The sequence below is a fragment of the Schistocerca serialis genome, chromosome 2 (assembly GCF_023864345.2).
Source record: "Schistocerca serialis cubense isolate TAMUIC-IGC-003099 chromosome 2, iqSchSeri2.2, whole genome shotgun sequence".
Taxonomy (NCBI): Eukaryota; Metazoa; Arthropoda; class Insecta; order Orthoptera; family Acrididae; genus Schistocerca; species Schistocerca serialis.
Genome location: NC_064639.1, coordinates 1,025,914,268 through 1,025,930,834, shown reverse-complemented (window position 1 = coordinate 1,025,930,834; position 16,567 = coordinate 1,025,914,268). Strand labels below are relative to the sequence as shown.

General features: G+C 38.2%; 1 protein-coding gene across 2 annotated transcripts in view; it reads right to left on the bottom strand.

Moving 5' to 3' along the window:
- Positions 1-16,567, bottom strand: part of LOC126458436 (cilium assembly protein DZIP1-like) — a 289,883-nt gene that overhangs the window by 49,645 nt on the left and 223,671 nt on the right. For both annotated transcript variants that reach the window (XM_050095490.1, XM_050095491.1), the window contains exon 13: positions 9,889-10,184. In XM_050095490.1, the coding sequence (XP_049951447.1) occupies positions 9,889-10,184 (296 nt within the window). The remainder of the gene's footprint in view (positions 1-9,888; positions 10,185-16,567) is intronic.

Here is a 16,567-nt window from a genome sequence, read left to right as displayed (position 1 = left end):
CTTATCATAAAGATGACACACTGAGTTGCAGACAGGCACAATTAAAAGACACTCACATAAAAAGCTTTTGACCAGAGCCTTCATCAGCAAAAGAGAAATACACACTATTCTTACACACAAGCAAGCACACCTCATGCACACATGACCACCAACTCAGCAGCTCAGGCCGGAATTCGTTTTTACTATTATTAGCTGGAGATATTCTTTTGTGTATAATAAATAAATCAACAGCAAAAAAAAGCACACATAATGAAAATTCATCACAGTAGTTATGTCCACAACTGTAATTGTCATCCACAGCAACAAACACAACAGAAGATGTGACCAAGTTCATACTCTGATATGCTACTGCTATGGTAGCTCTTCCGTAGACCTCTACCTGTCAATCACTTTTTTTAATCTGATTAGGGTAAGTGTGTGTGTAGTAACACTGATATATGCCAGGGGCCAAAATAAAAATAATAAACTATGTGCTGCTAAAAGAGGTTTATTTATCTATATAAACACAATCACTGTTCCAAAGATGGAGCCTTGGCTAGTAATAATTTGCAGTCCAACCACAGATTTAACAGCCACAGTTTAATAAATTCACTTCATCATCTTCATAGTTTGATTAAGATTAGTATGTTTCATAAAGATTTATGATGAAAGGCTCCATAACAGAATTCTTGCTAATTTCTCATTATTAATCTTCGAGTTGCATGTCTTTATCAGTCTGCCCAAGCAGAGACTTTTGTACTTTTGAGAGCTTCATTTCTAAGATTCTCAACATCGCCAATTTTAAATATACTGTTTTTCTCTGCAATGTATGATTGTATCAGTGCCTATTTAACCTCTGCAGGACTGTAATGACTTGGTCTCCATGTTGTTTTGCATTCTTGTCTGATTCACAACAAACGGTTGCAGACTTGTGGGCACTGACAAACAGCAGCACCAATCGCACTTTCTGATAAGTTGTGGGAGAAGCCACTGCTCTATAACTGATGATGATATTTGTTTTCCCAGTATTTGCAGTATGGACTTTGCTGGTTTTCACTGAATGGATTATGGCATTGTCCATCAGAGAGACACAACCACACAAACTCACAATTATCAGAGTGTCATGCCCTCAGTTCATTTAAATCATATTGATCTTATGTCAGTCTGATTTACACGTGTTCATCACTGTAACAAATGTGAGAATTTCCATGTTTCGGATATTTTGTGTTGTTCTTTGCAGTCACATGATCGCTCCTATTCACAAATACATCATTGTACAATGACTGAAGTCCACATCCTTTAATATTCATATTACCCATCATGTTTCATTAACAGCTGCAGCTTCATTCTCACAGAAAACAACATTTTCTGCAATATGGTATCAACCTTTATAATACACATTAAATATTGTGTGAAGGATGATTTTTTTTTTTTTTAGTGACAGTATCACTTCCCTCATTATGATATAAAAGACGGGCACCCACCAATTTTAATGCAAACATTTACTTAGCTCAGTATCCACTGCACAGTCCTCACACACTTCAGTTGCTCTCACCCGGGAATTTACAATACATGGGAATATCTTTTCTGTTTGTGACTACTGAAGAAATCCATACATAGCCCTGTATTATAAAAACAGATGTATGTTTGTGTGTTCCATATCTTCTTCTAAACCACTGGACCTATTTCAATCAAACTTGGTACATGTATCCCTTACTGTCAGGCAACAAGTGCTGTGGGGGTAAGAACCACCTACCTATCATAGTTCAGGAGAGAAAAAAATCATAAACAATGAGATGCGTGAAAAACTGCCAAATCATGCATGGCATTTAAATTTATTACTTCTGAGCTACTAACTCTATTTGCAATATATTTCACAGACAGTATACACGTATGCTGCTAAATGCACCTACAAAATTATATCATTGTGTGACATGTATAGCACATAGATTAGAAGATATGATGCCATAAACATTGAGATATTTGAAAAACTGCTGCATTATGCATGACATTTAAATTTATTACTTCTTTGCTACTAATTTTATTAGCAACATATTTCACAGACAGTATCCACATATGCTGCAGAATGTAACTCCAGAATTATATCATTGTATGACATACAGATTGGGAGATATGATGTCGTGAACACTGAGATGCATGAAAAACTGATGTATCACACATGACATTTAAATTTATTACTTCCTTGTTACTAACTTTATTCGCAACTTATTTCACAAACAGTATCCACATATACCGCTGAATGTACCTACAAAATATATCATTGTGTGACCCATAGTTCAAGAGTTATGACACCATAAACACCGAGATGCATGAAAACATGCTGTATCATGCATGCATTTTTAATACATTTATTCTTTACTACTAAATACTTCTACACTGGAGTCAACTTAAGGAAATCCGTGATACCTGGCAGTGCTTTTGACAGCTTTCAACTGCAAAGCACAAATGGCTGTAGGCCAAAACAATAGTTGTCTATAGAGTTACGAAGAAGTGTTGCCATAGAAATGTTTACAAAACTGCATTGCAGACACGTGAAGCAGCTGCACCCAACATACAGAAACTGTCCTGGATCAACTCAAACCAAGTCTACTGCAGGGGTACATATATGGTTTCATTTCTATTAGAAAATTGGTAAAATGAATACGCGATAAATGCGGGATTTGCCAGCTAGTTATACATACAAAATACTATAACTCTAGCCTGCTAGTGTAACAATGGGTTTATTTATTTTCTGTCATTCTAACAAACATTACCAGAATGATATAGCTGTCAACAAAGGTAGACTCAAGTGATAATCACCAGTGGCGATTCAAAGCAAACTCAGTCACATCTGAAATTAACAGGAATGGAGGAACAACAATACTGGCTGCAGCATTACATGGTTTACAGTTTCTTGTTACTGTGGATCCTCGCATCACCTGTCCTCTAAAAGAAGCAGTAGCATATAAACTCAGTTACTTTTCTATAGATACAGAAAGTACAGATAATTTGCAGACAAAAATTTCTCTTCCTCTCTCTCTCTCTTTGGCTTGGGCAATGGGTTAGACAGTAGACAATAGTTAATGTAAAAAGTTTTTGTTTATACATGATGTGTCTAAAAAGTTTGGTGAATGGTGCCATAACTGAACGGCAACTTGGAGCATGTGTGCGTGCATGCGCAGTGGTCTTCAGAGACTTGAGGAGAATCGATACACAGCATGCACTGCATGTGATTGGCTCTGTAAACAGATTGCAATCAGCTGACTGTAGTCAGTGTGAGAGGAAGTGTCACGGCACAATAGAGCAATGTGTAAACATCTAGTTCTGTTACAAACTGGGGAAGACTGCAACAGAGGCACATGGAATGTTGGTGCAGGTGTACGGGAGGGCAGCTGGGGCAGAAAATGTGTTTACAAATGGTTTAAACAATTCCATGAAGGGAAGGAAACAACTGAGGATGAGCCACGTTCCAGTCAGCCATCGACAATCAGAACCTCAAAAAAGATCGAGAAAGTGTGACAAATGCTGGCACAAGAACGGCATCGGACTCTCACATTGATTGCGGAGGCATTGGGCATTAGCAAGTACATGATGAACACCATCAGCCACGATGATTTGAGTAAGCGGAAGATCTGCTCCTGATTTGTGCCACACAAGCTCACAGATGAGAAGAAAGCAAAACGGATGGAAACTGCTGGTGATTTCATTTCCATGTGTGACCAGGATCCATTGCTTCTGAGCACCATCATCACGGGAGATGAGATTTGGTGCTACCAGTTTGATCCAGAATCAAAACGGCAACTGATGTCATGGTGCTCACCATCTTCCTCATGACCAAAAAAAACCTGTCTGCAAAAATCCAACGTGAAAACACTGTTGATCGCCTTCTTCGACAACAACAGCATCATTCACAAGGAATTTGTTGCTGTAGGTCAGACCATTAATGCTGTGTTTTACCAGTCCATTTTGAACTGATTGCTACATATCCAGCGTTTGGTCCGAGTTGCACAGGACCGGAAAATGGATGCTGCTCCATGACAACACACCTGCACACTGCGCGATCCATGTGCGCCAATTCCTGGCGCAGAAGATGGTAACTGTTCTTGAACACCCTCCATAATCCCCTGATCTGGCTCCTGCCAACTTCTGTTTCCCCACTTGAAGGTGGCCATGAAATGTAAACGTTGTGCGGACGTGAATGCCATCAAACGTCTTGTGGCAGCTGTTCTGTGATCGATTCCACAGGAGGCCTTTGCTGATAGATTTCAGAAGCTGTACGAGTGTTGGCAAAAGTGTGTTGTAGTGGGTAGCGACTATTTTGAAGGGCAATAAAGAACATTTGATGTACGAGGGTGATTTGAAAAGTTCTCAGAACTGAACAGAAAAAAAGTACTTACAACACTGAAATTTTTTTAATTTTTCAATGTAGTCTCCTTGTAGATTAATGCACTTGGTCCAACGATGTTCCACTGCCTTGATCCCATCTCAAAAATGAGTTTCCTCCCGGCCTTCAAAAATAGTTGTCAACTCTGGCTTTCAATTTTCGTTTGAAGTGAATCTTCATCCAACAAGAAAAATTTTCAGTTTTGGGATGAGATGGAAGTCTGATGGAGCCATATCAGTTGAATAAGGTGGGTGTGGCGACAATTCATACCTTAGTTCGTGTAATTTTGCCGAGGTGACAGGACACGTGTGCATCGCTTCACATCAAGAGCCATGGCAACAATTTTGCAGACAATTTTTTCCATTTCTAATTCTTCAGTTAAAATGTGATATACCCTTTCAGATGACATTTGGCAAGCGTGAGCAATTTCACACACTTTCAATCGGCAATCCTCCATGACCATTTTGTGCACTTTTGCAATGATTTCTGGAGTAGTGACACACCTTGGCCAACCACTATGCGGATCATCATCTAATCTCCCCCAACCAAATTTAAATTCTTTTTTCCACTTGGCAACAGTTGAATATTAAGGAGCAGAGTCCCCCTGTGTATTCTGGGAATCAGCATGAATGTCCTTTGCTTTCATACCTTTCTTTACGAAGCACTTAATCACTGATTGAATATTGATTTTTTCCATTTTCGCAAATCACTATGCTGGAACAACAACAGAGCCAGGTCTCCACCACAGCTGTCTTCCAAGAGCACTAACATGGCACATGTTTACACGCAACAGTCCAATGAATATCACGTGAACAACTCATTGTGCTAGCGCTGACCTCTCTTGGCGATTCCGAGAACCTTTCAAACCACCCTCCTATCATTTGTTTCGTTTGTTGTCTGATAGAGTTCACCGGACTTTTTAGACACATCACATATGAATGAGCTTCAGGCACTTCCAGTGGCCAAATAGGAAGCTGTGCACAAATGCCAGAACAAGAAGCTATGGGTGAGACTTCCTGGTTTGGGTTGAAAATATGTAACAGATCTGTACAAGCGAAAGTGTGTCACATTTGCTAGAAGACCCACACCAGTGAATGCCAGAAAAAGTAGGGTTTCCCCAAGTCATGGCCTTCTTTTGCTTCTTGCACATGTTTCATTTAGATAAAGCACCTAGAAATCTTTGTAATGTGTTCATTCTAGATAATTAATTTTATGATCTTACAACTTCTTTTTCATGACCTGCAGAAAAGTAGTGATAGCTCTGTAAATACTGGTTTGTGTTAAAAATAGTACAAACTTTTCAACTGCTTACAGCATTATCTATACACCATTTGATTACCCATATACATAGAAAAGTTAATATATACAGGGAGTTCCCAAGAAACACTGACACACTTTAGGGATCCTTACACCAGAACAAGAAAGAAATATCTGGTAAACAAGGGCTCTAAAGTGCATACCTTAAGAGATATGAGCACTTGTTCATCTTCAATACTATGAAACACATCTCTTTTACTGCAAACTATTTGCTTTTCACAAATATCCCCCAGGCTGTGGCTAAGCCATGTCTCTGCAATATCCTTTCTTTCAGGAGTGCTAGTTCTGCATGGTTCGCAGAAGAGCTTCTGTAAAGTTTGGAAGGTAGGAGACGAGATACTGCAGAAGTAAAGCTGTGATGACAGGGCGTGAGTCGTGCTTGGGTAGCTCAGATGGTAGAGCACTTGCCTGCGTAAGGCAAACGTCCCGAGTGTGAGTCTCGGTCCGGCACACAGTTTTAATCTGCCAGGAAGTTTCATATAAGTTTAAGTTTTGTTTTCTTCATACCTTTTTATGTTTCTCTACTCAATTTTTCATTGTACTTTCTCACAGTCTACTGAAAATATCTACAAGCGCAGTTTTATTTAATTCAACACATTTTATCATATTACTATTATGATTTCCTTTAAATTTTCACCCTCTCTTTAACCCTCGAGCAGGTGCATTGTTTTTCACAACACCAGGAAGGGCTTGGCACACATTGCACACATGTAAGGAATTGCTGTATTTATATTGCCGAGATAAATGTGAATGAGTAAAATTACAGCTTAATCATATTTTAATTAAATTACAATAAAATAAACTAAAATTATTTGAGCTAAATCACTGTTTAATTAAAAATTACAAAATAAACCTTTGATTGTATGACTCTGTTGCTGCACACATCACCCAACCATAATAACATACTCAAAGCATTAAACACTACAGTTGCATCAGATCCCTTATTTGATTCCTAATTATCTCATAGATAATTCCCTCACTGTGAGATTGTGCTGCTAGCTTAGAACCTGGGTTATTTTCTTGCGTGGATCATAAATTTTTTCCTCACTTTATTTGCTGTTTATTTTGTATTACTGTTGATCACTCGGACACCTGAGAACACATTACTGTGGTAACTGAAGCAGTAATGAAGGAATAGGTATGGGCTCACAACTGTAAAACAACTATGAAACTGTACATAACAACATTATATATATATATATATATATATATATATATATATATATATATATATATATATAAAATGGAAGGAAACATTCCACGTGGGAAAAATTTCCCTTCCCTCTTTCCTGATGAGGCAACAGTTTGTTGCGAAAGCTTGAATTTTGTGTGTATGTTTGTGTTTGTTTGTGTGTCTATCGACCTGCCAGCGCTTTTGTTCGGTAAGTCACCTCATCTTTGTTTTCATATATATATATATATAAAAAACAAAGATGATGTGACTTACCAAATGAAAGTGCTGGCAGGTCGACAGACACACAAACAAACACAAACATACACACAAAATTCAAGCTTTCGCAACAAACTGTTGCCTCATCAGGAAAGAGGGAAGGAGAGGGAAAGACGAAAGGAAGTGGGTTTTAAGGGAGAGGGTAAGGAGTCATTCCAATCCCGGGAGCGGAAAGACTTACCTTAGGGGGAAAAAAGGACGGGTATACACTCGCACACACACACATATCCATCCACACATATACAGACACAAGCAGACATATTTAAAGACAAAGAGTTTGGGCAGAGATGTCAGTCGAGGCAGAAGTGCAGAGGCAAAGATGTTGTTGAATGACAGGTGAGGTATGAGTGGCGGCAACTTGAAATTAGCGGAGATTGAGGCCTGGTGGATAACGGGAAGAGAGGATATATTGAAGAGCAAGTTCCCATCTCCGGAGTTCGGATAGGTTGGTGTTAGTGGGAAGTATCCAGATAACCCGGACGGTGTAACACTGTGCCAAGATGTGCTGGCCGTGCACCAAGGCATGTTTAGCCACAGGGTGATCCTCATTACCAACAAACACTGTCTGCCTGTGTCCATTCATGCGAATGGACAGTTTGTTGCTGGTTATTCCCACATAGAATGCGTCACAGTGTAGGCAGGTCAGTTGGTAGATCACGTGGGTGCTTTCACACGTGGCTCTGCCTTTGATCGTGTACACCTTCCGGGTTACAGGACTGGAGTAGGTGGTGGTGGGAGGGTGCATGGGACAGGTTTTACACCGGGGGCGGTTACAAGGGTAGGAGCCAGAGGGTAGGGAAGGTGGTTTGGGGATTTCATAGGGATGAACTAAGAGGTTACGAAGGTTAGGTGGACGGCGGAAAGACACTCTTGGTGGAGTGGGGAGGATTTCATGAAGGATGGATCTCATTTCTGGGCAGGATTTTAGGAAGTCGTATCCCTGCTGGAGAGCCACATTCAGAATCTGATCCAGTCCCGGAAAGTATCCTGTCACAAGTGGGGCACTTTTGTGGTTCTTCTGTGGGAGGTTCTGGGTTTGAGAGGATGAGGAAGTTGCTCTGGTTATTTGCTTCTGTACCAGGTCGGGAGGGTAGTTGCGGGATGCGAAAGCTGTTGTCAGGTTGTTGGTGTAATGCTTCAGGGATTCCGGACTGGAGCAGATTCGTTTGCCACGAAGACCTAGGCTGTAGGGAAGGGACCGTTTGATGTGGAATGGGTGGCAGCTGTCGTAATGGAGGTACTGTTGCTTGTTGGTGGGTTTGATGTGGACGGACATGTGAAGCTGGCCATTGGACAGGTGGAGGTTATATATATATAATACACTCGCACACACGCACATATGGACATATTTAAAGGTCTTTAAATATGTCTGCTTGTGTCTGTATATGTGTGGATGGATATGTGTGTGTGTGCGAGTGTATACCCGTCCTTTTTTCCCCCTAAGGTAAGTCTTTCCGCTCCCGGGATTGGAATGACTCCTTACCCTCTCCCTTAAAACCCACATCCTTTCGTCTTTCCCTCTCCTTCCCTCTTTCCTGATGAGGCAACAGTTTGTTGCGAAAGCTTGAATTTTGTGTGTATGTTTGTGTTTGTTTGTGTGTCTGTCGACCTGCCAGCACTTTCATTTGGTAAGTCACATCATCTTTGTGTATATATATATATATATATATATATATATATATATATATATATATATATATATATATATATATATATATATATATATATATATATATATATATATATAATTAAAAAAAAGCTGTAACTTACCAAATGAAAGTGTTGGTATGTTGATAGAGACAATAAACACACAAATTTCAAGCTTTCGCAACCCAAGGTTGCTTCATCAGGAAAGAGGGAAGGAGAGGGAAAGACGAAAGGATGTGGGTTTTAAGGGAGGGGTAAGGAGTCATTCCAATCCTTGGAGCGGAAAGACTTACCTTAGGCGGGGAAAAGGGACAGGTATACACACACACACACACACATATCCATCCGCACATATACAGACACAAGCAGAGATTTGTAAATGCAAAGAGGTTGGGCAGAGATGTCAGTCGAGGCGGAAGTACAGAGGCAAAGATGTTGTTGAATGAAAGGTGAGGTACCAGTGGCGGCAACTAGAAATTAGCGTAACGTGTTACCCACCAGGCCTCAACCTCCGCTAATTTCTAATTGCCGCTGCTCTTACCTCACCTGTCATTCAACAACATCTTTGCCTCAGTACTTCCGCTTCGACTGACATCTCTGCCCAACCTCTTTGCATTTACAAATATCTACCTGTGTCTGTATATGTGCGGATGGATATGTGTGTGTGTGTGTGTGTGTGTGTGTGTGTGTGTGTGTGTGCGTGCGAGTGTATACCTGTCCCGTTTTTCCCCCTAAGGTAAGTCTTTCCGCTCCCGGAATTGGAATGACTCTTTACCCCTCCCTTAAAACCCACATCCTTTCATCTTTCCCTCTCCTTCCCTCTTTCCTGATGAAGCAACCTTGGGTTGCGAAAGCTTGAAATTTGTGTGTTTATTGACAGCATCTTTGTTTTTAGATATATTTTTCCCACGTGGAATGTTTCCCTCTATTATATTATTAACAACATTATTTGTGAGACTGGCTCACTTTATACACAGGCGAACCCACTCAAGAGTTAATAAATGGGTTTTTAATTTGATATTTAACTAAACAAATTTGAAAGTTTTGAATTTTTCACTATACAGTGTCGTCAAAACATATAAATTGTACAATACATATCGATTTGCATTACTTTTCTTTGGGTACTGTACTCTGGTTTCCAGAGCTTCTGCTGCTGATCACTGTTGAGTCTTGTAACAGGATTCCATTCTGTGAAGTCTGTGACTTCTCCTCATCCCGCGTTGTAGACAAACCAGTTGAAGGAAATGTCAAGCCAGATAAAGAATGCCTCTCCTTGGACCTCCTTGGACTAACAACTGTTGTCACTGATGACTCAGTGCTAGAGTCATCACTCTCACCATTCATGGTAAGTTTTGGCTCTGTTTCTGGCTTTGTCAATTTAGCATTTCCTTCTTTGACACTGGAAGCCTATAAATTAATAGAAACACAGATATGAATTCCAAATACACAGTAAAAATCAAGGTTCTTGCTATTAGTAAGACAAAGAAAAATTTGTGATGAATATACACACTAGTAAAAGAAAAAACAAGCAGTCATCCCAGGAAAGAAGTATAATACACTCATGTTTTTACAGAGTCTGGGGAACTACATATTTAGCACGGCAACATACAACTCTTCATTCCACAACTATAGCAATTTGAAAAACACTCAAAGGATGTGGGGACATTTGGGTCACTTGATCTCAGTTCTACCGAGCATGTCAAACTCTATGTGAGAGATTGCAATGGCTCATGGGTGGCTGAGGGAAAAAATATGTGAATGTCATTGGGCTGCTAATTACAATCCGTAGGCTCTTCTTGTCATTACTGGGGATGATAAATTTAGATTCCCTTTCCTGCATTAGTAATTATGATGATGAGATAAAACTGCTCCTGATGATATTAACTAGTAAGATAATCACTAGGATTAGCCAATCCAGGTGCAAACTACGTGAAATGATGAACTGCATTACAATGTTTCAAAAGTTTATTGTCTTTAAAATGATCACACAATCTCGAAGAATGGTGACACCAACTATTTCACTGAGTGGTTAAAAGGAACTTGAACCCACAATATTGGGGCTGGTAAGCTCATTATATAAAATTTTATAAATTGAAAAACTGCTGAAAACATTAATGAAGATCACTGCTAATTATTAAAGGAGAATAAATCACAGTCTAACTTGCACCTAATTACAGTCAAACTGCACATGACAGGAAATTCTATGTGCTGATAGGTAAAACTGAGACAAAGTTCAAATTTAGTGTTCAGAAATAGTCTGAAACCCACTTAACATAAGAATCACAGTTCCAGACAGTCACCTGGCAGAAAATAATCAGACAGCTAACTAGATCCTGAGTTTTCTAAGTTCACCTACTAAACTAACTGTAAAAACTTTTCTCTTCCTAAAGCATATGCAGCAGGAATCACCTCTCAGCCTGACCAAGATCTTGCTTCAATGAGCTCACACCAAACACTCCCTGACCAGCATAGGTCCATCTCCAACCAGGTCGTACAGAACTCTTCCCACCTCATGATGGCCATCACCCTCACATAGCTCAGTCTATGTGCCTCCACAAAATTCTCCTTTATGTCACTTAACGAGGTTCACAGTTTTCACTAGCATCACTTACATCTTTTTATACAGGGTACTTATGAATGATTTGACTGCGCCATTAACTGTGCACTGAAATTCTAGTCTAAAATGATACATAAAGTTGTATGTGTAATAATTCACCCAATAATTAAAGTTGAATAACTGCAAACTTTGTTGCAGTGCTCAAAAAGGGTTCTTTCACCTTGTACCATTAATGTTACTACAATTATTAATTTGGCACCAATTTCATAATGAAATTTTACAGCTCTTTTTTTTGTATTACTCAGAATTTACATATCTTTAATAGCTCACTAGTTACTAATGAAAATACGCAAAACAACAAACAAACATACAATAACAATTATAAATCTTAAGAACTAATGATTGTAAATTATGTTACAATCTCTGCCAATGTGTATTGCATTGCTGTATGTTAACATATTTTGTAGTAGTTTTTATATCAATTTTCAATTAATTCCAATTAAAATGTGCCTCACTCACTGCTGAATTAATTACACTACAAGCCATGTTAATGTAATAGTTGAAGTGCCTCACTGAGAGCTACAAATTGATTGTCTGATCTTCATTGTACATTAATTAGTAAAGAAATTATTATACTTTTGCACAGGAAAATGTCTCACTGCTGTATCTTTTTATATACAATGGTTACAGATAATATTTATTCATTGGCAGAATTTTAATGCTCCCCTCTTTCACATGATGTATCATCCATCATTGTATGACTAACCATTTGCTTCCTATGAGCACAAATGTGAATAATAGTCAGCCGCCATTGTGCAATCAATGACTGAGCTGATGCCACGTCCATAGTATTTCAACTTTGACAGATAAGCATGGCGCAGCCATTTTACAGTTGTCAGCACGCATGGAAATGGGACCAACACAAGTTAGCGCATGGACCAAATACAGCACTGCATCTGACTACGCATACAAGCCCAGCTGGCAACATGGCTGACCTGTAAGTCATGAAGCATGTGCCATTCAAATGCCACTCACAACCAAATGTCTCTTTCATACATAAACACAGAGTCATGTCACAAGATACATCATGACTATCCTCCAATCAGTATCAGAGAACTTGTGTAGTAAACAGCTAAGTGATCATACTTCTGTACAGCTTCCTATTATTGTTATTGTTCTGTGATGATCTAATGATGAGATCAGAGAGAGTTGAAGTTCAGACATGACTAAAGAGAGATCTCTAATTCAGTAGCTCACAGCGTACATAGACAATGTGCAAAATAAATATGGTCTGTAAAGTGTTTGTAAAGCTGATCTGGGACTGTCCCTTGTTAATGTACAGGTAAACTGCCCATCAGAGAAAATGCTGGAAACCATGATAGCAATGCACCATTCGGTTGCTGCCACGTATCTGTGCATATGCATTTCCTGCATGCTATGTCCTGAGTATTTCACTGTGTCATTATGTATGAATGAGTGAGAGGAGCAGACACGTTTAGTGACTTATTGAATTCAGCACAAAATGATGCTTACCATAAAATAGCTTCCAAATTTTTTTTTTCTTCTCCCCAAAATTATTAGTTTTTTCCTTCAAATTTTATGATATATTCAATCTGTCGATTTTTGTGAAATGTGCACATTCCCTAAAAATTTCAAATATCGACCCAGGGCTTATTCAACTTAACATGAATATCTATTACATGCCTTTGATTATTAGGAGTTAATGAGCTAACTAGTTTGCCCAAAAACTGTGCTAACTGCATCAGTAATTGCAGATGTCATTATCATACTTCATATGTAAACGTACACTTGATTACTGACTTCCTGATAAAGCATATGGCAAAGATGTAGAACTCAGTAAACCACCCATCCAATGATGAAAATATGTTAGCAATTCTTGGAATCACTTAGTTTCAGAGTAATTAAAATTCTTAGTTAAATCATTGTTACTGAAATAGAATCCCATATTTAGACAAACAAGCCAGTATAATTCAATAGAAATTATTTATGTAAATTGTAATTTATGAAAATCCAGCAAACAACAATAGCTAAATTCAGTTCTAATTAATGTGAACTTATAACTGAGGCATATTGGAAGCTTTCTTAAGTCAGGCTGCAGTGAGTTTGAAAAGAGCAAGTCCTATGTCCACCAATATGGGGAATGTACCACAGTCAATGTGGTATAAATTACAAGTTAGAAAATGTAGGATTTCTTGTCTGAGAGTTTATTCAATAATTCAGTGACCGTTTTAAATGATTAATCGGACTGTGAATGTGCTAACTAGTATCATGGGCTGTATCAGATTTCAATAATGATCATCATCACTGTTACAATAAGGTCAGATTGTGAACTGCTTTGTTTCCAATAGTTATTTACTGTGCACATCGCTTTCCTTTCAAGAAAAATGACTTACGAACTTTAATCAATGATTGTGTTAATTATTTGTTTGCCATCTGTGTACTTTTGTGAATAATCACTTCAGTGTTGGGTTATTGCACTCAAACAATCACATCATGCGATATGAACCGAATGTAGTATATACCTATCTGTTTATCAGTGCGTAAATTAAAAATAGATGCTACACGAACTGGCCATAAACATTAGTTCCTTCAGTGATCAATGTGCAATTATGGTGTCTGAACTGTAATCTCAGCGTAGACTAGTTTATTGACAACAGCCTACTTTCAACACCAACTTTTCAGCCAGTTTCAATGGACGCGCAGTTACCAAGGCCAAATTTCTACAGGTAACAGAAAGGCTACAGGGTCAACCATATATCATTCTTATTGTAAATATTTTCTGGGCCAGTTTTATTCTGCCCATCCCATACAAGAATAAACAGAAATATTTGTATCACATTAATAGAAAAAGAAGGAAACATTGGCACAGGTATTTACAGCAAAATTTTCTCTTTCTATCAAAATTTATGACCATGCCGCTCAAATTTTAAAGGGGAAGCTGAAGCCATCAGATTGTAACAAGTCAGCTAAACAACTTTTCACACACATTCAACAGAGTAGTAATATATTTGGATTACAGAGCAGCAGTATCCACAATTATCAATATACGAGATCAAAAAATAATTAAAACACTACAACAGAAGAACAAGATAACTGAAGTTCAGTGGATACCATCTCACTGTCGCTTAGATGGGAACAAAAAGCACATTTTCTAGCCAATAATAGAACAAAAATCAAACAGATTGAGATAGACCACTATTAACAACATATTTCAAGAAGAATTAAAATGATCCAACAAAATTTTATTTGAGGGAAAGATCTGGAAAAACCTCATGTATGACTTGTTAGTACCAGACCAAGAAGAGAAGCAGTAACCATCTTCCACTAGGCTACTGGACATGATTGTTTGCCCGCCCACCTGCATAAGATGTACAGAATGTTTTCTATGTCACAAGATTGGTTCAATCATGAACAAACAACATTTAAAAGAGCATACAAAATTAAAAGACTGTAATTTAAGCCTCAAGACATTGTATTGCGAATCATAGACCCAAATGACAATAAGTCAAGTGCAGGACACTAAAATAATAATAATAATAATTATTATTATTATTATTATTACTACAACAGCTGACAGCTAATATCACATATAGAGAGATCCTTTTATAACGATTGTTGCTGAAATAGTGTCTCTCTATTCCATATCTGCAAAAGTTCTCTTTCATACAACTGAAGTTGGTTGGTACTACAGGCTACTGAGGAACATGGTCTGCTTCCTAACTGCTGTTTATGATAATGTGCTTAAGATATTACTGAAAAATGATAAAGGAGTGCGATGGCGTTAGCATATCAATGTGCTATGTGGCCAATGCTGACTAACAATTAAGCAAAATAACTATGTACCCTTCACATAGCTTTTAATATCTATGAGGCTCCCTGGGTCTTACTCCAGGGCTCCAAATAAGGTAAAATCAAAACACAGGTCTTCTAAGAGGTGAATGATGTGATGTGATGACTTTTTAGTCATGAACACAGGAGAATGGAGGTTTTTCTTCATACTGGGATTTAGAAAATACAATGAGATTGGGAAAAATCTGAATCCAAAGTATCACATGTCACAGTTAGTATGACTAAGAAAAAAGAAAACAGGATCACAGGCGAAGAGAGAGAAGTGAAAAAGAAAGCAGGAATGAATAAATCTACGAGGGACATAATATGAGGTTTTATTTTTTATTTTATTTTACACGTCTAGTTCTTTAGGAACAAATTGAGGAGCAAATCTCGAAGGTCATGGAATATGTCAGTACATGAAATTACAACAAAAAAGTAATAACAGGTAAAATAAAATGTTTATGACCCCAAAAAAGATAAGCCATAAATTTATGCAAACACAATCAACAATACAACACAGGAATCATCTTAATTTTTAAGGACCTCCTCGACAGAATAGAAGGAAGGGGGCTCCTTGACAGAATAGGAGGAATGCATTCAACAGTATAACACAATAATCATCTTAATTTTTCAAGGAACTCCTCGACAGAACAGAAGGAGTGACCCATGAGGAAACATTTCTACTTCAATTTGAAGCACGTGGAATATTGCTAAGATTTTTTAATTCTTGTGGTAGATTATTGAAAATGGGTGCAGCAGTATACTGCACACCTTTCTGCACGAGAGTCAAGGTAGTGTGATCCAAATGCAGACTGGATTTCTGTCTAGTCCTAACTGAGTGAATGCTGCTAATTCTTGGGAATAAGCTGATATCATTAACAAGAAAAAACAGTAAAAAAAAATATGTATCGAGAGCTCAATTTCTGAATACCCAGACTAGTGAAGAGGGGTCGACAAGAGGCTCATGAGCCTAAACAGCTTATTGCCCGAACTGCCCATTTCTGAGCCAAAAATATCCTTTCAGAATGGGAAGAGTTACACCAAAATATAATACCGTAAGTCAGAAGCAAATGAAAATAAGCAAAGTGGATTAAATTTTGTGTCAAACTATCACATACTTCAGATACCGTTCCGATAGCAAAAATGGCAGCGTTAAGTCTTTGAACAAGATCCTGAATGTGGGCTTTCCACGACAGTTTACTATCTATCTATTTGAACTGATCAGTTTCACTAATCATATGTCCATCCTGTGATATTAAAATGTCGGTTTTGTTGAATTGTGTGTTTAAAAACGTAAATACTGAGTCTTACTGTGATTTACCATTAACTTATTTTCTACAAGCCGTGAAGTTAAGTCATGAACTGCACTATTTGAAACAGT